At 49.1% G+C, this 24011-nt stretch overlaps 1 protein-coding gene across 1 annotated transcript in view; it reads left to right on the forward strand.

Moving 5' to 3' along the window:
* The first annotated feature begins 11440 nt into the window (after window positions 1-11440).
* The window catches only part of LOC132385389 (B-cell receptor CD22-like), a 63225-nt gene continuing 50654 nt past the window's right edge, over window positions 11441-24011 (forward strand). Inside the window, exons 1-2 of the mRNA XM_059957432.1 lie at window positions 11441-11676; window positions 20385-20440. Coding sequence (XP_059813415.1) covers window positions 20395-20440 — 46 coding nt within the window. The 5' untranslated portion in view covers window positions 11441-11676; window positions 20385-20394. The remainder of the gene's footprint in view (window positions 11677-20384; window positions 20441-24011) is intronic.

Here is a 24011-nt window from a genome sequence, read left to right on the forward strand (position 1 = left end):
CCCCGGACAATTTTCGATCCTGTGTATTGGAGTATCTATACTGGACAGTGACACAGCCAGTCAGAATTCTCTGCCCCGGGCAATTTTTGATCCTGTGTATTGGAGTATCTATACTGGGCAGTGACGCAGCCAGTCAGAATTCTCTGCCCCGGACAATTTTTGATCCTGTGTATTGGAGTATCTATACTGGACAGTGACACAGCCAGTCAGAATTCTCTGCCCCGGACAATTTGTGATTCTGTGTATTGGAGTATCTATACTGGGCAGTGACGCAGCCAGTCAGAATTCTCTGCCCCGGACAATTTGTGATCCTGTGTATTCGAGTATCTATACTGGGCAGTGACGCAGCCAGTCAGAATTCTCTGCATTGGACAATTTGTGATCCTGTGTATTGGAGTATCTATACTGGACAGTGACGCAGCCAGTCAGAATTCTCTGCATTGGACAATTTGTGATCCTGTGTATTGGAGTTTCTATACCGGGCAGTGACGTAGCCAGTCAGAATGCTCCACACCGGACATTCTGTTATTTTACATTTATTTATTGATATGGTGTGGGACAGGCCCTTCCAGACCAATGAGCCCCACCACCCAGCAACCCCCCCCCCCCCCCCCATTTAACAGCAGTGTATTCACAGGGCGGTTTGTGACCAATTAACCAGCTAAATCTTTGCATCGTGGGAAGGACCCGGAGCACCAGGAGGAAACTCACACTGTTACGGGGTGAACATACAAACTCCTTACAGACGCGGCCCATTCCCACACCGAGCGGGATTAGCATGAGGCTAACCGTTATGCCACTGTGGCATCCCGAACTCCGACATCTGCAGGTGTTTGTGAGAGTCTTTGGTGACAGAGCAAATCCCCTCAAACTCCAAATGAAAGTTGTTGTTTACTCTTTTTTGCCCGATTTGATTGAGGCGTTTCAGCGGTCAACTGACTCTGCAGCTGAGGCCTGCAACCATCGGGCTCCTGGACCGGCGTCACTTACCTCAGTGGCTCCGAGGCTGTGGACTCACAGTGGGGACTCTGCGGTTTGATAGTTAATGTTCTGTGTGTTACTTGTTTACCTTCTAATTGTGCAATTTGTTTTTTCCACACCATTTTCACACCTCTGGGTGTTTGATGGCCTTTGTTGTGTGGAGTATTTTTCTTTAAACTGATTCTCTGGTGTTTCTTTGGTTCGTGGCTGCCTGCAGTGGACAAATCTCAAGGTTGTATACTCGATGCACACTTCAATAATACATGTGATCTGGACTTTGATTAGATCATTGTGGTGGACCCAGAATAGATCGTCTGAGATGTTGTCGCTCAGGAACACATCCACTGATGTGTTGACACCAGTCCACTGCAGATTAGATTAGTCTAGAGAGGTTGCAGGCTTGAATGAACCAATGTGACAGGACCTAACCAGGACCCTATATGGAAGTCACTGATGCAGAGTTCAAAACATATTTATAATTTTCTTCAACAAAGGAAACTGAGAAAGGCACAAAAGACGTGTGAAAGTAATTTCACTTCCCCAGCAAGACGTGAAGTCAATGTGGATGACGAAGAGGGCAGAATGCAGAACTCAAACCTCAGTTCCTCTCTTTCTCTATGAACCCCGGTGTCTCTGTGACCCCCCCCCCCCCACCTCCATCCTTACACCCCTTCCCATATCTGTGACCCCTTCTGGCCCCTACAACCCTCCCTGTCTCCGTGACCCTCTCCAGCCCCGACACACCTCCACCCCTCCAGCCCCTGCACTCTTCACTCTGTGGCTCCTTCCCTCCCCTATACTCTCCCCACCTTCTCTGGAATTACATGACCCGCCTGGTCACTGGGGGCTCAGAGCTGGGAGTGTCACTTGGGACAGGACGCTGACTTTGTCCCGCTTATTCTACTTGTGTATCAGAGGGATTCGCTGTGGGCGGAAAGATGGTGGGCCACTCTCCATCCCCACCCAGAGCCCGAAGATGTCTGTTCTCAGATATCCAGCTTTATGGGGGGGGAACTCTGCTGCCCCCTGTAGAACTGGAGGTCAGAGTCTGGTCTGAACTTACGATGTCTGTACCACCTTCTCCCCCTCTTGAACCAACATCGTGACGGTGAGTGGACAGTGTGGCTTAGTTTCATCATCCATATCCTCCTTGTCTGAGAGAGACACGTCGTCCCTCCCTGATCCACCCATCATCTTCTAGTCACTGTCTACCCTTGTCTGAGAGACACGTCCTCCCTCCCTGATCCACCCATCATCTTCTAGTCACTGCCTACCCTTGTCTAATAGAGACACGTCGTCCCTCCCTGATCCACCCATCATCTTCTAGCCACTGCCTACCCTTGTCTGATAGAGACACGTCCTCCCTCCCTGATCCACCCATCATCTTCTACCCACTGCCTACCCTTGTCTGATAGAGACACGTCCTCCCTCCCTGATCCACCCATCATCTTCTACCCACTGCCTACCCTTGTCTAATAGAGACACGTCGTCCCTCCCTGATCCACCCATCATCTTCTAGTCACTGTCTACCCTTGTCTGAGAGACACGTCCTCCCTCCCTGATCCACCCATCATCTTCTAGTCACTGTCTACCCTTGTCTGAGAGACACGTCCTCCCTCCCTGATCCACCCATCATCTTCTAGTCACTGCCTACCCTTGTCTAATAGAGACACGTCGTCCCTCCCTGATCCACCCATCATCTTCTAGTCACTGTCTACCCTTGTCTGAGAGACACGTCCTCCCTCCCTGATCCACCCATCATCTTCTAGTCACTGTCTACCCTTGTCTGAGAGACACGTCCTCCCTCCCTGATCCACCCATCATCTTCTAGTCACTGCCTACCCTTGTCTAATAGAGACACGTCGTCCCTCCCTGATCCACCCATCATCTTCTAGCCACTGCCTACCCTTGTCTGAGAGAGACACGTCCTCCCTCCCTGATCCACCCATCATCTTCTACCCACTGCCTACCCTTGTCTGATAGAGACACGTCCTCCCTCCCTGATCCACCCATCATCTTCTACCCACTGCCTACCCTTGTCTAATAGAGACACGTCGTCCCTCCCTGATCCACCCATCATCTTCTAGCCACTGCCTACCCTTGTCTGAGAGAGACACGTCCTCCCTCCCTGATCCACCCATCATCTTCTACCCACTGCCTACCCTTGTCTGATAGAGATACGTCCTCCCTCCCTGATCCACCCATCATCTTCTACCCACTGCCTACCCTTGTCTGATAGAGACACGTCCTCCCTCCCTGATCCACCCATCATCTTCTAGCCACTGCCTACCCTTGTCTGAGAGACACGTCCTCCCTCCCTGATCCACCCATCATCTTCTACCCACTGCCTACCCTTGTCTGAGAGACACGTCGTCCCTCCCTGATCCACCCATCATCTTCTACCCACTGCCTACCCTTGTCTGAGAGACACGTCGTCCCTCCCTGATCCACCCATCATCTTCTACCCACTGCCTACCCTTGTCTGAGAGACACGTCCTCCCTCCCTGATCCACCCATCATCTTCTACCCACTGCCTACCCTTGTCTGAGAGACACGTCGTCCCTCCCTGATCCACCCATCATCTTCTACCCACTGCCTACCCTGGTCTGAGAGACACGTCCTTCCTCCCTGATCCACCCATCATCTTCTAGCCACTGCCTACCCTTGTCTGAGAGACACGTCCTCCCTCCCTGATCCACCCATCATCTTCTAGCCACTGCCTACCCTTGTCTGAGAGACACGTCGTCCCTCCCTGATCCACCCATCATCTTCTAGTCACTGCCTACCCTGGTCTGAGAGACACGTCCTCCCTCCCTGATCCACCCATCATCTTCTACCCACTGCCTACTCTTGTCTGAGAGACACGTCCTCCCTCCCTGATCCACCCATCATCTTCTAGTCACTGCCTACCCTTGTCTGAGAGAGACATGTCCTCCCTCCCTGATCCACCCATCATCTACTACCCACTGCCTATCCTTGTCTGAGAGAGACATGTCCTCCCTCCCTGATCCACCCATCATCTACTACCCACTGCCTACCCTTGTCTGAGAGAGACACGTCCTCCCTCCCTGATCCACCCATCATCTACTACCCACTGCCTACCCTTGTCTGAGAGACACGTCGTCCCTCCCTGATCCACCCATCATCTTCCACCCACTGCCTACCCTTGTCTGAGAGACACGTCCTCCCTCCCTGATCCACCCATCATCTTCTAGTCACTGCCTACCCTTGTCTAATAGAGACACGTCATCCCTCCCTGATCCACCCATCATCTTCTAGTCACTGCCTACCCTTGTCTGAGAGACACGTCGTCCCTCCCTGATCCACCCATTATCTTCTAGTCACTGCCTACCCTTGTCTAATAGAGACACGTCCTCCCTCCCTGATCCACCCATCATCTACTACCCACTGCCTACCCTTGTCTGAGAGAGACACGTCCTCCCTCCCTGATCCACCCATCATCTTCTAGCCACTGCCTACCCTTGTCTGAGAGAGACACGTCCTCCCTCCCTGATCCACCCATCATCTTCTAGCCACTGCCTACCCTTGTCTGAGAGAGACACGTCCTCTCTCCCTGATCCACCCATCATCTTCTAGTCACTGCCTACCCTTGTCTGAGAGAGACACGTCCTCCCTCCCTGATCCACCCATCATCTTCTAGCCACTGCCTACCCTTGTCTGAGAGAGACACGTCGTCCCTCCCTGATCCACCCATCATCTTCTAGCCACTGCCTACCCTTGTCTGAGAGAGACACGTCGTCCCTCCCTGATCCACCCATCATCTTCTAGCCACTGCCTACCCTGGTTTGAGAAGCACAGAGGGCCCACGGGGACCAGTGCTAATCCCGTCCTGCCGAAGGGTTTCCGCCCGAAACATTGACTGCTCGTTTCAACGGATGCTGCCCGACCTGATGAGTTATCCAGCTTGTTTGTAAGTGCTGTCCCTGTGCTGGTCAGTGTTTGTGATAAAATAATTTGAACGACCCTTCCTATCTCTGTATGTAGTGAGATCCAGATGGTGTCCAGACAATGTCTGATCAGTAGACAGCACCCCACACATCTCCTGTGACTGTCTCACACAGGAGTCTCACCACCATCCCCTGTCACTCAGTGGTGTTCTCTTCACTCAGATCCTCCCTCCCTCCTCATCCTAGGGGGTTGTGCCATCACCACTGACCAGGAACTCATCCAGACCAACCGCAGAAACACTGTGGCTACAGGGGCAGGTCAGAGACTGGATGAACCACAGAGAGTGACATCGACAGGTTTCAGGAATGTAATGGGACACTTCCCACCTCCCTGGGTGGAGTTACTCAATTAACCACAAACCCTGCCCCATTCCTCCCACCTTCCACAAGTCAGGAGGGTGATGAGACACTCTCCACTTCCCTGGTCAGTGCAACTCTAACAAATCTCAAGGTTATTTATATAATTTATACATTCTTTGATAATAAATAAACTTTGAAACACAGAATGGGACACAGCAGCCCGCTTGGTCAGCACTCCAATGCCTTTGGAACACCAATGGCTTTGAGTGAAGAACCTACAAAAGGTAGTGGATTCATCCCAGTACGTCACAGGTAAAACCCTCCCCACCACTCAGCACACCTACATGAAACATTGCCGTCAAAAAACAGCACCCATCATCAACCATCCTCCCCACCCAGGCCATGCTCTTTTCTCACTGCTGCCAACAGGTAGAAGGTACAAGAGCCTCAAGATTCACACCACCAGGTTCAAGAGCAGTTACTACCCCTCAACCATCAGGCTCTTGAATAAAAGGGGTAACTACTCTCCTTTGACTCAATTACCTTCTTATTTCATACTTGTTATTTATTGCTATTATTTAAATCTGCATTTGCACAGTTCGTTGACAGTTTACAGTTCCTGATGTTGACAGTTTACACATCCTGTTTCAATAGGTACGTTTACTGTCAGAGAAATGTATACAATATGCACCCTGAAATTCTCTTTCTTCTCAAACATCCACAGAGCCCCAAAGAATGAAAGACAGTAAAATGTTAGAACCACAAAGGCCCCCCCAGCTCCCCTCTCCCACCCACAAGCAACAGGAAAGCAAAGACCCCCTCCCTCCCCCCCCCATCATCGGCACCCCCCACCGAGCAAAGCATCAATAAAGACACAGACTTGCAGAGCCCCAAAGACTACTCGTTCACCCGGTATTCAACGTCAGCGGCGAGCGCGGTCGGTGGAGCGGGAGTAAGGAGTGCTCGAGGTCGACCGACGACTGGAGATCGGAGGATCAGCCGTTGCAGGGAGGCCGAGACCCTCAGGCCCACCTGGACAGTACCTGAGGAGGAAGGTAGAACTGCGCAGGCATGGTGACGTCAGCGGCGAGCGCGGGGTTTGAAAAGAGGCCCACTTTCAGCAGCGGGCTTCGGTGAGAGGAAATCAGTGGGCCTGAGTACGTGCTTGGTGAGGTAAAAAATGTAAGGTCAGTAGGTACTTTTTTCATTTATTTTGACTAATCTGGGATCAGGTAATAGGGGAGACAGTTCGAGCAGTGGTGTGCTCCGTATGCGGTATGTGGGAGGTCAGGGTCAACTCAGTTGTCCCTGATGACCACACCTGCAATAGGTGTGTCCAGCTGCAGCTCCTATCAGCCCGAGTTAGGGGATTGGAGCAGGAGCTGGATGAACTACGGATCATTCGGGAGGCAGAGGCAGAGATAGATAAGAGTTATCAGGAGGTAGTCACACCGAAAAGACAGGAGGTAGGCAAATGGGTGACAGTCAAGAGAGGCAGGGGGAGCAGACAGAGAGAGCAGAGCACCCCTGTGGCCGTTCCCATCAACAATAAGTATACTGTACTGGATACTGTTGGTGGGGATGATCTACCAGGAACAAGTTGCAGTGGTCCTGTCTCTGGGACTGAGGTTGGACCCTCGACTAGGAAGGGGAGGAGGGAAGAGAAGAGAGCAGTAGTGATAGGGAATTCTATAGTCAGGGGGGTGGATAGGAGATTTTGTGGGGAAGATCGGGAGTCTCGGATGGTATGTTGCTTTCCTGGTGCCGGGGTCCGGGACATCTCAGAACGGGTGCAGGTTATTCTCGAGACGGAGGGCAAGAACCCAGATGTTGTGGTCCATGTAGGGACCAGTGACATGGGTAGGATGAGTGAGGGGGTCCTGTGTAGGGAGTTCAGGAGTTAGGTGCGAAGCTGAAGAGCAGGATCCCCAGGGTAACAATCTCAGGATTGCTACCTGTGCCACGTGCGAGTGAGGCAAGGAACAGAAGGATTATACAGATTAATACGTGGCTGAGAGGATGGTGCAGGAGGGAGGGCTTCAGGTTTTTAGATAATTGGGCTTTGTTCCAGGGAAGGTGGGATCTGGTCCAAAGGGACGGTTTACACCTGAACTGGAGTGGTACTAACATTCTTGCAGGGAAGTTTGCTAGTGCTTCTTGCGGTGGGGGGGGGGGTTTAAACTAAATTTGCAGGGGGCGAGGATCCAGAATGTGAGAGAGGATAGCGAGATGAAGAATAAAGGACAGGTGGGGACTATACGGTTCCAGAATATTAAGTGTGTAGTAGAGAAAGGAGAGGCGGAACAAGTGATAAGGAGGACTCATGTACAGAGGGATGGTCTGACGGAACATGGAGTTAAATGTGCAGAAAGAATAAGTAAATGTAAGAAGGACAACAAAATTCTAGGGGTGTATAGCCCGATGGGAGTTCGGGGAGCTGAGTTAAGCACAACAGGCAGAGATTTAAACAGACAGAGGAGAAATGGGCTAAAAATTCTATGTCTGAATGCACAAAGTGTCAGAAATAAGGCAGATGAGCTTGAAGCTCAGGTGCGAATGAGTAACTATGATGTTGTTGGGATAACGAAGACATGACTGCAGGGAGATCAGACCTGGGAAATGAATGTACAAGGGTATACGTGCTATCGTAGGGACAGAAATGTGGGCAGAAGGGGTGGGGTGGCCCTGTTGGTGAGGAATGAGATTCAGTCCTTTGCAAGGGGGGAACATAGGATCAGGAGAAGTAGAGTCTGTGTGGATAGAATTGAGGAACAGTAAGGGCAAAAGGACCCTAATAGGTGTTGTCTATAGGCCACCAAACAGTAGCATGGATATTGGGTCCAATTTGAATAGGGAGTTAACACTGGCATGTGGCAAAGGTAATGTTGCAGTAGTTATGGGGGATTTCAACATGCAGGTGAACTGGGAGAATCAGGTTGGTGCTGGACCCCAGGATAGGGAGTTTGTAGAGTGCCTGCGGGATGCATTCTTGGAACAGCTTGTATGGGAGCCAACCAGGGACAAGGCTGTTCTGGATTTAGTGTTATGTAATGAACAGGATTTGATAAGCGATCTTGAAGTAAAGGAGCCATTAGGAGGTAGTGACCATAATACGATAAGTTTTTATCTGCAATTTGAGAAGGATAAGGGCAGCTCGGAGGTGCCAGTGTTGCAGTTGAACAAAGGAGACTATGGAGCCATGAGGGAGGAGCTGGCCAAAGTTAACTGGACGGATATCCGAGCAGAAAAGACAATGGAACAGCAATGGCAGGTATTTTTGGGAATAATGCACAAGGTGCAAAATCAGTTCATCCCCCGGAGTAGGAAGGATTCAAAGGGGGGAAAGGGGCCACAGTGGTTGACAAAGGAAGTCAGAGATTGCATAGCGTTAAAAAAAAAGGAAGTATGACAGAGCTAAGGTGAGTGGGAGGACAGATGATTGGGGAATTTTTAAGGAACAACAGAACTTAACTAAAAAGGCAAGACGGGGAGAAAAAAATGAGGTAGAATGCAAGCTAGCCAGGAATATAAAGGAGGATATCAAAAGCTTTTTTAGGTATGTGAAGAGAAAGAAGATAGTTGAGAACAATGTTGGGCCCTTGAAGAATGAATTGGGTGAAATTGTTATGGGAAACAGAGAAATGGCAGAAGAATTTAATAAGTACTTTAGATCTGTCTTCACTAAGGAAGACACAAGCAATCTCCCAGATCCATGGATGGGCCAAGGACATAGGGTAACAGAGGAAATTAAACAGATTGACATTAGGGAGGAAACGGTGATGAGCAGACTGATGGGACCGAAGGCTGACAAATCCCCAGGTCCAGATATTCTGCATCCTAGGGTACTAAAGGAGGTGACTCTGGAAATTGCGGATGCATTGGTAATCATTTTCCAATGTTCCTTAGATTCAGGATCAGTTCCTGAGGATTGGAGAATGGCTAATGTTATCCCACTTTTTAAGAAAGGAGGGAGGGAGAAAACTGAGAACTATCGACCTGTCAGCCTGACATCGGTAGTGGGGAAGATGCTAGAGTCCATTATTAAAGATGAAATAGTGGCATAACTAGATAGCAGTGATAGGATTCGGCCGAGCCAGCATGGATTTACCAAGGGTAAATCATGCTTGACTAATCTATTGGAGTTTTTCGAAGATGTAACCAGGAAGTTAGACAAGGGAGATCCAGTGGATGTAGTGTACCTCGATTTTCAGAAGGCATTTGATAAGGTCCCACATAGGAGATTGGTGGGTAAAATCAAAGATCATGGCATTGGGGGGAAGACATTGACATGGATAGAAAACTGGTTGACAGATAGAAAGCAAAGGGTAGCGGTGAATGGGTGTTTCTCGGAATGGCAGGTGGTGACTAGTGGGGTGCCACAGGGCTCGGTATTGGGACCACAGCTATTTACGATTTACATCAACGATTTAGATGAAGGCATTGAGAATAACATCAGCAGGTTTGCTGATGATACTAAGCTGGGTGGCAGACTGACATGTGATGAGGATGTTAGGAGAATTCAGGGTGACTTGGATAGGCTGGGTGAGTGGGCAGATACTTGGCAGATGTCGTTTAATGTGAATAAGAGTGAGGATATCCACTTTGGGAGTAAGAACAGGATGGCAGATTATTATCTGAGTGGTGTAGAGTTAGGTAAGGGAGAAATACAAGATCTAGGAGAACTTGTTCATCGGTCACTGAAGGTGAATGAGCAAGTGCAGCAGGCAGTGAAGAAGGCCTAATGGAATGTCGGCCTTTATTACAAAGGGAATTGAGTACAAGAGCAAGGAAATCCTCTTGCATTTGTACAGAGCCCTGGTGAGACCACACCTAGAGTATTGTGCACAGTTTTGGTCTCCAGGGTTAAGGAAGGACATCCTGGCTGTAGAGGAGGAGCAGCGTAGATTTACAAAGTTAATTCCTGGGATGTCAGGACTGTCTTACGCAGAGAGGTTAGAGAGACTGGGCTTGTACACGTTGGAATTAAGGAGATTGAGAGGGGATCTGATTGCAACATATAAGATTATTAAGGGATTGGACAAGATAGAGGCAGAAAATATGTTCCAGATGCTGGGAGAGTCCAGTACCAGAGGGCATGGTTTGAGAATAAGGGGTAGGTCATTTAGGACAGAGTTAAGGAAAAACTTCTTCTCCCAGAGAGTTATGGGGGTCTGGAATGCACTGCCTCGGAAGGCAGTGGAGGCCAATTCTCTGGATGCTTTCAAGAAAGAGCTAGATAGGTGTCTTATGGATAGGGAAATCAAGGGATATGGGGACAAGGCAGGAACCTGGTATTGATAGTAGATGATCAGCCATGATCTCAAAATGGTGGTGCAGGCTCGAAGGGCCGAATGGTCTACTTCTGCACCTATTGTCTATTGTCTATACCACAGGGTCAGTCTCTCTCTCTCTCTCCGAAAAGGGAAAAAGGGGAGTCCCCATTTAACAGCGAGAGGGGAGACATAAAACATCTCTCCGATTTATGGTGCTAGAAGTCTGCTGTGTCGTTTTACCGAGCTCCGTACCTCTTGTTCGCCCACGGCACATCAGAGGGCAGCAGCCCACCTCCAGAGCCACGGAAATCCGGCACCCTGAAGGCGCACCTGCCTTCCAGTCCGCGTCGGTATGTTAAAAAGTGGCCGATCGTGAGGCCCTGGGAGCGGGTCCCATTCCAGCAAAGAACCAAACTCAGAGAGTCACTCCAGGTCAGGGTCTTCAAAAGAACCTGAGAGGGAACAGAGGGGGTATCAGAGACGGAAATAAAGCTGTTTGCGAAGATGCAAGCAAAGGGCTCGCCCTTTCCAGTTACTGTTCTATCGATTTTCTCAGTCGGCCTGCAGAAACAGAATCTCAGAGTTGTAGGTGGTGAAATGTATGTACTCTGATAATAAACTTTACTTTGAACTTAAAATCCACCTTCCTCCCCACCCCTCCCCCTCCCTTATTTATGGATCATCATTGCAAATTCCAGACCTGCTGGATGGGGGAATGCGGAAAGAGGGGGTTCCTCGGAATTGTGATGGGGGGGGAATATTGTTGAGTAGGGGAGAGATTTAAGGTACTGAAAGTGTATGTAGACTTGTTTACCACCACAGGAGGTGGAAAGTATGAAGCAGAGTCAGCAGAGCAGAGAGTATCGCCGCCCATTATCAAACTACGCATGTTCTGTCAGGTTGAGAGTGTAACAGGAACAGCCCTTCTGTCATCTCACTGCCACACTGCCTTCCAGCTCAGCCACACGTCTCTGTGACTCTAACCACCAGGAGTGGGGATTTCCGAGATTCCTCCCACACGGAGCAAGTACTCCCCACCTCACCTCCAATCCACAGAACGCATCCGGATCCCACAGCAGGATCAAAGCCAACATTTCTCGGCTCCGTTTGCCCCAATCGGATCAGGAAGAGGTGAATCCGAACTAAGGCTGCTGGTGAGAGACGTGACCGTTGGGGTTGAGGGGAGGCATGACTGGGTGTGGGGTTGGGGGGAGAGGTGGGGAGACTGTTACTAATTTAACTCTGGCTTCTGTTGGTACTTGCAAAGTTACCCCATCATTGACTGGGATTTAGGAAAGGGAAGCCAAGTTCGGCAAAGTTTCTTGGAGTTTTCTGTTTGGTGTTGTCACAGACAGAGTTGTGGAAGGGCAAACAGTCGTGGTTGAAGTGTACAAGGATTAAAAGTGAGTGATCGTTAAACAGAATTAGAACATGCAGGGGTGTATGGACAGAGAACATTGTTGTGCTTGTATTAGATGCGAGATCGAACAGAGCCACTTCACGAGTTAGACCTGGGGAGGATCGTCTGTCATATCCCGAAGCCTGCGGCTGATGTGATGCTGGGAGGGTGGTGAGAACAATTTGTAGGTATCAGGAAAGGAAGGCGAAGGAAAATCCGATGGGAGGTAGTGAGGTCATCTCCAGAGAGAGAGAAACAAAAAGTAACGCTGACATTTAATGGACTGTGAGTCACTGGTCCTGAGATTTGGCTGTGACAGCCAACACAGAACACAGAACACAGAACACAGAGCTTCAGACATGACAACACACTAAAGCCCTTCGTCCCACGATATTGTGCCATTCTTTTAACTTACTCCAATATTATTGTAACCCTGCTCTCCATTTCTCTTTTGTGCATTTAACTGTGTAAGACTCTCTGAAATGATGATAATGTATCTACCACTGCCACCTCTCTGATGGTGCATACTGTGCACTCACAACACTCTATGGAAAAAAAACTTACTTCTTGCATCCTCATAGAAACATAGAAAACCTACAGCACAACACAGGCTCTTTGGCCCACAAAGTTGTGCTGAACATGTCCCTATCTCAGAAATTTCTAGGCTTACCCATAGCCTTCTATTTTTCTAAGCTCCATGTATCTATCCAAAAGTCTCTTAATAGACCTTATCGTATCCTCCGATCACTTTAAAGCTATGCCCTCTGATAATCACCATTGCTGCTTTGGAAAATAAACTACTTGCTGTTCTCTGTGACTACGCATCTCATCATTTTATACCGCACTCTCAAGTCACCTCTCATCCTCCATTATTCCAAAGAGAAAGCCCTTGCTCACTCAACCTTTCCCCATATCTCTAATCCAGGCAGCATCCTGGTAAATTTCTCTGCACCCTCTACAAAACGTTCACATTCTTTCTGTAATGGACAGGGAAGGGACCAGAGGATTGGCGGATAACTAATGTTGTTCTGCCATTTAAAAAAGGCTCTAAACATAAAACAGCAAATGACAGACCGATGAGTCTGACATCAGCAGTGGGAAAGTTATCGGACAGTATTCTAACAGACCGGATATATAAGTATATGGGAAAAAATGGACGGATTAGGGATAGTCAGCATGGTTTTGTGTGTGGTAGGTCATGTCTAACTAACCTTATAGAGATTTTGAGAAAGTTACCAGGAAAGTGGATGAAGACAAAGCAGTGGATGGTATCTGCATAGACTTTTGATAAGGCACTTGACAAAGCCCCACATGGGAGTTGGTCAAGAAGGTTTAGTCGCTCGGCATTCAGGATGAGCTAGTAACCTGGATGAGACACTGACTTTGTGGGAGAAGCCAGAGAGTGGTAGTAGAGTGTTATCTCTCTGACTGGAGGCCTGTGACTAGTGTTATGCCACAGGGATTGGCGCTGGGTCCTTTCTTGTTTGTCATCTATATCAATGATCAGGATGATAATGTAGTTAAATTGATCAGAAAATTTGCAGATGACAGCAAGATTGGGGGTGTAATGGACAGTGAGGAAGGCTATTGTGGCTTTTAGAGCAATCTGAATATTTGGAAAAATGGGTTGAAAAATGGTAGACGGAATTGAATGCAGACATGTGCAAGGCGTTGCAGTTCAATAGGACCAATCATGGTCGATCTTACACGGTGAACGGTAGGGCACTGAGGAGGGTGGTAAAACTAAGGGATCTGGGAATACAGGTCCATAATTTGTTGAATGTGGCATCGCAGGTAGACAGGGTCGTAAAGAAAGCTTTTGGACCATTGTCCTTCATAGATCAATGTACTGAGTAGAGGAGATGGGATGTTATGTTGAATTTATACAAGACATCGGTGAGACCTAATTTGGGGTATTGTGTGCAGTTTTGGTGACCTACAGATGGAAAAGATGTGAACAAGTTTGAAACAGTACAGAGAAAATTGACAAGGATATTGACGAGTCTGGAGAGCCTCAGTTATAAGGAAAGATTGAATAGGTTAGGACAGTATTCTTTAGAACAGTGAAGATCTGATAGAAGTATACAAAATTATGAGGGCTATAGATTGGGTAAATGCAAGCTAGCTTTTTCCACTGCGGTTGGATGGGATTACAACCAGAGGTCATGGGTTAAGTGCGAAAGTTGAGAAGTTTAACGGGAACATGAGAGGAAACTTCTTCACTCAGAGGGACATGAGAATGTGGAATGAGCTGCCAGCACAAGTAGTGAACTCGTTTCCAACGTATAAGAGAAGTTTTGAGAGGTAAGTGGGGTATGGAGGGCAATGATCCTGGCACGTCGATGGGAGAAGGCAGTTCAGATTGTTTTAACACTGACTAGATGGGCCAAAGGGTCTGTTTTGTGCTGTACTTCTCTATGACTCTATGACTAATGAGATGACCAGAAGGAAGCACAATACTCCATCCAGAGCTGAGCACAATACTCCAACTAGACCCGAACACAATCGTCCACGTGTGGTCTAACCAGGGTTTTATAGAGCAGCAACATTATCTTGCAGCTCTTGAATTCAATCCGCTGATTGCTCTCTTAATACCCCTCTCAGCTTGCCCGCAGCTTTGAGGGATATATGGGTGTAGACTGCCCTTGTGCAGGTACAGAGAGTAGTCAGGAGAGGAAAGAGCATGGGGGCTGGAGGTAGAGAGGAGTGCCTCACCCCTATTCCCACAGATGGGAACGGCCCCTGGAATACCGTGCACTGTTATGGTTTCCATCACTGAGGATGGTCAGACTCCATTCCGGTGGGGAAGTGGTGAACATTTGTCAGACCAATTGTTGGGACGGTGGTGTTGGGTGGGGGGGATGTTGTTTGGAGAGATCAAGCAGATTGGGGCATGTGGCCCCCCAGAATACAGAAGGAGAATGGGGTGGAGGGGGTCTCATTGTTCTTACAGGGAAAAATACAGGATGTTTACCCCAGGTAAAAGAGGTCAGACGAAGAGGTATGGGATGGGAAGAGAATTCTTCACCCCAGGGATGGGGAGTCTTGGAAATTTCTCCTCCCTCCAACCCCTAGAGCCTGGTCAGAGGGGAGATGCAAAACTGAGAGGAGTAGGGGTTGAAGGAGAGGTTTAGTACAGGGAGCCTAGGGCTGATCAGCTGGGATCTCGTTGAAGGGAGGAACAGTGAGGAGGGCCGAATGGCCTGCTGACAGATTCAGTTCCTGATCTTTTAGCACCCTCGAGAGGGGAGGGGGAGGGTAAAGGGGAGAAGGGGATGTCCACAGCCATCTCTGGTGTGAGATACTGCCAGAGAGGCTGGGGGAAACAGATAAATCTACCTCACCCCCACCAACCAAATGTTCCCCCCACACTCTCTCCTCCCTCTCTAGCCCTGTTCTCTCTCTCCCCCACCCCACCACCTGACCTCCTCTGTGCAGTGTCTCCTCAACACCCTCTTCACTCCCTCTCTACCCCTGCACTGTCCCTCCTCCATGCATGTGCTCTACCCACCCTATGTCCCCACTTTCCCTCTCCCAACACATTTCACACATTTCCCCATCCTCTACCACATTCCCCTTCCAGCCCAGCTCCCCTCCCTCTCCCCTTTCACTCCCCCCACCCTCTGCCCCACTCCTCCTACACCTCTCCCCTCTTTCCTCCCAGCTTCTCCCCTCCCTCACCACCCTCTCCCCATCTCTTTATCTCACTCACTCTTCCTCCCTCCCTCATTCTCACTCGCCTCTCTCTGCCCCTTTGTTTCCATTCCTCCCTTCCACTCTCTCTATGCCCCATAGTCTCTGCCTCCTCTGTTCTCTTCCCTCCTGTGTCTCTCATTCTCTCACTCTCTGCTCTCCCTCATTCTCTCTCTTTTCCGGAGAAGCCCTCGGGCTGCAGTCGCAGATGTGAGGGGGTGCCTGAGGGTACCTCTGTCAAAGAGGGGCAAAGAGAGAGGGAGGGAGAGACAGAGGGGATAAGAGAACAAGGGAAGGTGGGGGAGAGGGGAGGGAGGAGGAAGAGAAGGAAGGGAAGGGGGTTTTATTAGTTAATTATTTATTGTTAATAGTTTTGTTGTATGCACAGTTTGTCCTGTTTTATACACTGGTTGTTTGAATGACTTTGTGCGTAGTTTTCCACTGATTCTATTGTATTTATTTACACTTTCTTTTGCCGCCGGAAAATGAATCTCAGGGTAGCTTATGGTGACAAATACGTACTCGGGTAATAAATTTATGTTAAACTTTCAAACACCTCTGTGTTTCACCACCTCCTCTTGCAGCCCAGTCCAGCTATCAGCCTCGCTGCCTGTATAAAATAATTGCCCTCAGATCCTCTCTAAACTTCCTTCTCTCACCTCTCCCCACTGCCCTCTCAGAAACCAGAACGTAGATCAGTGCAGCACAGGAGAGGCCCAGTTCACTTGTGATAAAGGGTACTGTCTACCCCACCTACGGCTCTCATTATCTTGGTTATATAATCAAAGTCTTGGCTATCACAGCCACCCGAGGCCAGATTTACCACTCTCTAGCTAAAGAAATTGCTCCTCAGTTCTGTCCTTCTATTCTGAGGCTGTGCGTTCTGGCCCAGACTCTCCCACTATGGGAGATACCCTCTTCACGATCACACTGTCTACGCCTTTCAATGTTCGGTCTTGAGATCACCCCCTCAGTCTTCGAAACTCCAGAGCGTACAGGCCCAGAGCCATCAATAGTGCCTCGTGCGTTAACCCTTTCAGAATCTCTTGCCAGAATCATTCTTATGAACATCCTCTGGACCCTCTCCGAACAGGGAGGTGCATCTAACCGTGGCGAGGATGGTGACGGAGGGAGATGCAGTTGAAAGGAAGGCTAATGTAAACTGAAACTGAGAGGTTTGGGAGAGCGAGGAGGGGAGGTTCAGTGTGTAAGGTTTGCTGAAAGTGGCAGAGAAAGTGGTTAAGAAGCTGACAGGATGCTGGTTTTATAAATAGATTACAGAACTAAGATGGTGAAGGAGATACAGCAGACACTAGTTCTGCAAATGTGTGCATGGAGTTGGTGCAGGGTTCTCCTGGTCAGCAGAAAGTGACATTAGCTGCTGTCTACCATCACCGTGGGGCCTGTATGTGTCCAGGACAAAGAAGAAGGCAGGAAAATTCAGGTGGACACTACACACCCTGCAAACTGCCGAAAGTTCCATCTGAAGAGTGCTTTTAGGGCGATTAAATCAAAAAACTCCGTGCAAACTAGGCGAGCACGGTAGTGGTTAGTGTGAGGCTTCACAGCACCAGCAGCGAGGATTCAATTCTCACTGCTGTCTGTGAGGAGTTTGTCCGCTCTCCCCGTGACCTTGTAAGTTTTCTCCAGGTGTTTCATTCCTCCCACACTCCAAAGACATACAGATTAGGGATAATAAGGCTCAATGGCATGGGAAGAGGCCATTCTGCCCATCACCTTCCTGCAGGTGTTAAGAGATGTTAAAGAGTCATGCTATTCCAAACCAATGAGTGGAGACCTCGTTGAAACGTGTCGTTCTTCACAAATGGGGAGGGTTTTTCTTCAAGGTGGGGACTGCCTTGAAACAAGGTGCCACCTGTTCCAAACAGACATGTTCAGGAGTTAACTTCAGTGGGGAGCGGGCGATGGAGTGGTGCTGAGGGTGAATGGGGTAGGGGGCTCAAAGGGGTAAATGGCCTCCTTTTTTGTACCCCCTGTCAATCCATCTTCCTCAAGCACACAAGTGCAAGGGTTTTATGTGTTCAAGGCCCTCTGATCTGGGGGCTTCCAGAAACCCCCACCCTGTCTTTAAGGTCAGAGGGGACAAGAAAGGTTTATGAGGATGTTACCAGGAAGTTAAGTCAGAGCACAGTGAACACCAGGGCCTTGTGGAGTGTCGTAGAACAGAGGGACCTTGTGGTACAGCTACATGGTTCCCTGAAAACGGACACACATAGCTAGAGCTCTGGAAGGTGTCTGGCACACTGACCTTCATCATTTAGGACACTGAGTGCAGGGTCTGGGACGTCAGCTTAGAACTGTACAAGACGATGGTGAGACCACACGTGGAGTATTGTGAGTGGAGGGCTTGAGTTATCGGGCCGGGTTGGACAGGCTGGGACTGTTTCCCCTCAAGTGAAGAAGACAGAGGGGTGACCTTATAGAGTTTAATAAAACCGTGAGGGGTGTTTTCCACAGGGTAGGGGAGTCTAAACCTAGAGGCACAGGTTTAAGCTGAGAGTGGGCCATAAACTGTAGGCACAGAAGTAGGCCATTTGGCCCATCAAGTCTGCTCTGTCATTTCATCGCGGCTGATCCATTTCCCTCTCTGCCTTCTCTGCATATCCCTCCAAGCCCTGACGAATCAAGAATCTATCAGCCTCAGCTTTAAATATGTCCAATGGCTTCAGCTTGCAATTCAACAAGCCTTTCTCATCTCTGTGCTGAAGTAGGGCTGTGGCCTGCAGCTAACGGGCTCCTGAACCGGCTGCAGAGATGACTGGCCTTGTCACTCTGAACTCACTTTGTGAACTTTATTTCTGAATGTTATTTCCTGACCGTTTATTGTCTGAACGATTTGCTCTAGTTTTCAAACATTGGGTGTTTGGTAGTGATCTTCTTTTAATGGGCTCTGTTGGCTTTCTTTGTTTAGTGGCTGCCTGTAAGAGACAAACCTCGAGGTTGTATATAAACTTTGATAATAAATATACTTTGAACCTTGTACTTTAGTGACTGAGCCTGCAGTGCAGGCGTTCCCAACCTGGGGTCAATGGACTCCTTGGTTAATGGCTCAGAAACGATAGGGAGCCCCTGCCCTTGTGCCTCCCCGGGCAGAGAATTCCAGGGCTTCACTGCTCTCCGCAGAATCTCTGCCTCTCACCGTGTCTGGTTCCAGCACATCCTCTGAGAGGGTGCAGGGAGAGGCAAGGGAGGACGAGAGAGAGGGAGATGGAGGGGAAGGAGAGGGAACAGGCAGAGAGTGGTGATTAAGACTAGTGGAGAAGTGGGGATGGGGAAGATGGGGGAAGAGGCGGGGGGAGGAAGTTTGTAGAATTACATTGGATGGAGAGAGACAGACAGTGTGGAGGGAGCAAGTGAGGGGGATCAGGAGTTTGGGAGGGGAGATTGTTGGTAGAGGTAGAGAGAGGAGGAGAAAGAGGGGACAGAGAAAGAGCTTTGAGTGGAGGAGGTGAAGGGAGAGGAGATAGAGAGGAGGGAGAAGAGAGGTTACAACAAGAGAAAAATGGAGTAGTGAAAGTATGGAGACGGGTAGGAGACGATGGGGGTGAGGTGGGATAGACCATCTCATTCACCTCAACCTCCATTTTCCCTAACCCTCTCCTTACATTCCTCACTCCCTGTGGTCTAACTCCCTCTCCATCTTACTAAATCCTCTCTATTCTGTACTCCCCTCTTTCCCTCGCTCCCTTCCCCTCTCCCATTTCCTCACCTACCTCAATCCCCTCTCTCCCATCTCCCCTGTCTTTCCACCCTTTCCTTTCTGTTCCTGTCTCTCTCTCTCTCTGCCCCTTCTGTCCGCTCCATTAGCCACTCCTTCCTCCCTTCCCTCTCGCTGCTCTCTTGCCCCACTCCCTACTTTTCTCCCTCACCATTTTTACCCCTTCTTCCCAGTTTCATTCTCTCCCAGCATCTCCCTCCCCTTCCTCTCCTCTCTCTCCTCACGTTCTCACTTCCTCCACAGTTTGTTCCTCTCTCTCCCAACTCTTCTCTACTCTACCCAGTCTGGCTCTCTCCCCATCTTCTCTCTCCCACCCTTTACACTTCCTCTTTCTCTCTATCTCACTTTCTCTGACTCTTTCCCCATCTCTCTTTCTCTCTCACTCTTCCCCTTCCCTCTCTCATTTTCTCTCTTTATCTCCTTCTCTCCTTCTTTTCACCCCTACTCTCTTCCTATCCCTCCTCCCTTTCTCCCTCTCCTCTGGAATTGGGCTGGATGTCATAATCAGCCCATATCATGTCCAGCGTGCCCTGCATTTCAACAGATGGGGACGTGATACCAGCCGCAGTTAGTGCGATTGGTGAGAGTGTGGTGAATCCGAGCCCGGATAACCCAGGGTGAAATCCCCTCCTCACCAGCTCACACCACCGATCGTGCTCGTAGGATCTTACACACCCCCCCACCTCACCACCCTATCACTACCCCAGAGAGAAAGGTTATACTCCTGGGCAAGTCACAATGATTCAGTTCCTGGAAACACCAAACCCCATCTCCGACCACATTCCCGTTAACTTCATCCCCTGCAACCTGTCAGTCCCACACTGCCAGGCACTGAGATTCCCTGCTCTCTGCACCAGGGAATTCTGAAGATTTCCAAATCTCGGAGTAAAGAGTTTCCAAATCCTAGTTCCCTCCGTCCTGACACTGAGTGATCGCAAGGTTCTGGGCTGGAGGGGTGGGGCTGCCGGAGTGGATTCTGAGGTGAATCAGACACCCTTTGTCAATAATTCCTGTCTTGTTTTCAATTGCAGATGCTTCAGAATGATGATGAAAACCGTCCTATTGATGCTCCTCAGCATCCCCCAGGGTAGGTACATCCAAGGGGCAACTGGAGTTTGCTGAAGGAGGCAAAAGTTTTCAATATGGAGAGGCAGAGCTGGAGAAGGGGAGAGGACTGGGATAGCATTACAGGGTACAGAGAGTGAAAGGAGAGTGGGGATTAAAGAGGCTGGGATGTGAGGGGGTATTATGGGTCAAAGGGAGTGAGTAGACAGTGGGAATTAAAGAGTGCAATTATTGGGGGAGAGTGGGTATTAAAGGGTGCAGTTACTGGGGTAGAGTGGGTATTAAAGGGTGCAGTTACAGGGGAGAATGGGAAGTAAAGTGTGCAGTTACTGAGGGCAGAGTGGGTATTAAAGGGTGCAGTTACTGGGGTAGAGTGGGTATTAAAGGGTGCAGTTACAGGGGAGAATGGGAAGTAAAGTGTGCAGTTACTGAGGGCAGAGTGGGTATTAAAGGGTGCAGTTACTGGGGTAGAGTGGGTATTAAAGGGTGCAGTTACAGGGGAGAATGGGAAGTAAAGTGTGCAGTTACTGAGGGCAGAGTGGGTATTAAAGGGTGCAGTTACTGAGGGGAGAGTGGGTATTAAAAGGTGCAGTTACTGAGGGCAGAGTGGGTATTAAAGGGTGCAGTTACAGGGGAGAATGGGAAGTAAAGTGTGCAGTTACTGAGGGCAGAGTGGGTATTAAAGGGTGCAGTTACTGAGGGGAAAGTGGGTATTAAAAGGTGTAGTTACTGAGGGGAAAGTGGGTATTAAAAGGTGTAGTTACTGGGGGAGAGTGGGTATTAAAGGGTGCAGTTACTGAGGGCAGAGTGGGAATTAAAGGGTGCAGTTACTGAGGGCAGAGTGAGAATTAAAGGGTGCAATTACTGAGGGGAGAGTGGAAATTAAAGGGTGCAGTTACTGAGGGGAGAGTGGGTATTAAAGTGTACCAGAGAGAGCAAAGAGTGGGTATTGAGTAATGCAGAGAGAATATTAAAGGGCATAGGAAGAGGGGAGTGGGTATTAAAGAGCACAGTGAGTGAGGGGAAACGTGAAATATTTTCACATGTTCTCCAAAGTCTTTGCATGATTCCTCAAGTGAGATGCCCAGAACTGGACTGGGTTATCCAGCTGTGATTAAACTGATGTCTTGTAGCCTAGAATGATGCAGAACACAGCACAGTACAGTACAGGAACAGACCCTTCAGCCCATTGAGTCTGTGCTAACCCTGGTGTCAATGATACTGAACCCATCTGCCTGTGATGTCCACCTGCTTCCATTCCCTGCACATCTGTTTGTTTCAGCACAACCTTGAGGGCCGAAGGGCCTGTTGTTGTACTGTACTGTTCTATTTTGCATTCATGTCCATATGTAACAGCCCCTTCACAACCTCTATCACATCCGTCTCCACCAGCACCGCGGCAGCACATTCCACGCACCCACCACTCTCTGTGTAAAATCCCTTTCCACACATCTCCTTTGAGCGTTCCCCTCTCTCCTGAAAGCAATGCCTCCTTGTATTTGACATTTCTACCCTGGGAAAAGACTCTGTCTACTCTACCTCTGCCTTTCATAATCTTATTAATGCCCAGATCTCTGAGCTTCTGACGTTCCCAAGAAAACAACCCAGGTTTGTCAGACTCCTTCCAGCTCCTGCCCTCTAATCCAGGCAGCATCCTGGCGAGTGTCTTCTGTACTCTCTCCAGATTCGCCACATTCTTCCTGGAATGGAGTGACCAGGGCTGAATTCATTACTCAGTTACAGCCCAGACAAAGTTTTGTAAATCTGCAGCATAACTTCCTGACTTTGGAACTCAGGGCGTACAACTAACGAAGGCATGTGGTGTGCTTTGACTTCCCACTCCACATCACTACAATCTTGTACGTTATTGTTCACCAGCACTGCACTTTCCTGACACTGTCACAGTTCCTCCGCATTCACCCTCACTCCCTTCCCTTGCCTCTCCCACTCCCCCTCTCTACTCCCTCTTCCCCTATTCCCTTTTCTCTCCACCTCTTTCCCTCCTTCCCTCCCACTTCAGTCATACCCCCTATTCATCCTCTCCCTCTCTCCCCCTCCCCTCTGCCCTCCCTCTCGTCTGATGAAGAGTCTTTGATCTGAAATATTGACTGTCTGCCTGCTGAGTATTCACAATGCCTCTGATGTTATTTCTCCAAGGTCTATATGACAGTTTTACTTCAGTAGACTGTGCCTTTGGGATCTGCCCCATTCTCTAACCACCTCCCTTTCCCTCTCCTGAGGAACTCTGCATACCTGACCAAATTTCTCTGGTGGCTTAAGAAATTCAGCAAGCCTCCAGTGACCCTCACCAATTTTTAATCAATGCAGCACAGCAAGCCAGGCTTCATGGCTTTGAACGGCAACTGACCTGCCCGTGACAAGAAACGGCAGAGAGTTGTGGACAGCTCAGTCCATCATGTCAGCTCCAGTGCTGACAACACCGCTGTCGCCGGCTGAATCAAAGGTCGTGATGAATCGACAGATAAGCTGGAGACCGAAAAGCTGGTCGAATGGTGCCACAACCAGCTCAACGTCAGAAAAACCAACGAGCTGGTTATTGACTACAGGAGGAGTAAACCGCAGGTCCATGAACCCGTCCTCATTTGAAGATCAGAAGTAGAGAGGATCAGTAACTTTGAATTTCTCAGCGATACCATTTTGGAGGGTCTGTCCTGGGACCAGCACGTAATGTCATCACAAAGGAGACACGACAGCACCTCTACTTTCGTAGAAGTTTGTGTAGATTGGAATTTCATTTAAAACTTTGACAAACTTCTGTAGATGCACAGTGGATGAGTAATTATGTCAGGGCCTGGCATAGATCCAGCCCGGTCCATCACAGGAAAAGCCCTCCTCATCACTGAGCACATGTACATGGAGCCCTGGCACAAGAAAACAGCCTCCACCATCCACCATCCCCAGCATCCAGGCCTTGTTCTCTTTCTGCTACTACCATGTAGTAGGAGGTACAGGAGCCTTTGTTCATTTGTCATGTGTCGTGTCGGATGACGTAGGCGATCATGGTCTTTCCATCACCATGATAGGTTTTTGGCAAATTTTTCTGCAAAAGTGGTTTGGCACAGGAGCCTCCAGTGACAAAAAACCAGACTGAGGAAGAGTTATTGCCGTATACCACGGTTTCTCAACCGGGGTTCCGCTAGGTCACTAGGGGTTCCACCAGAGATCGTGATTAAAAATAAACAGTTTTTTTAACTTTGCACAACACCGTTAGCAATCTCATTAGAGGTCACTCAGTGCAGTGTGTAGTGGGACTGTGTTTATTTGGTTGAGTCTGGAGGGGAGGACGGTCGGCTTACGAGGAGCATGAAGTGTGTTTTCTGAGCATTGAATGGACTTGCACAACTTGGGCTGTGATGTCTGCCTCTCCAAGTGTGAAATACACAGGGGTATTTTATTAACCTCTGTGTGGTACGGGCATGTCTGAAGGTCCATTGTGGTGATTTTTGAAGTGGAGGTATGAGATGGAAGAAGAGTATTCTAGGCAGAGGCCCACGGACAATCCTGACAAGGCTAATGATGAAGAATTACAATCCTCTGAGACATTTCACTGCACTAGTGCAACAATGGAAACA

Source organism: Hypanus sabinus (genome assembly GCF_030144855.1).
Source record: "Hypanus sabinus isolate sHypSab1 chromosome 1 unlocalized genomic scaffold, sHypSab1.hap1 SUPER_1_unloc_14, whole genome shotgun sequence".
NCBI lineage: Eukaryota > Metazoa > Chordata > Chondrichthyes > Myliobatiformes > Dasyatidae > Hypanus > Hypanus sabinus.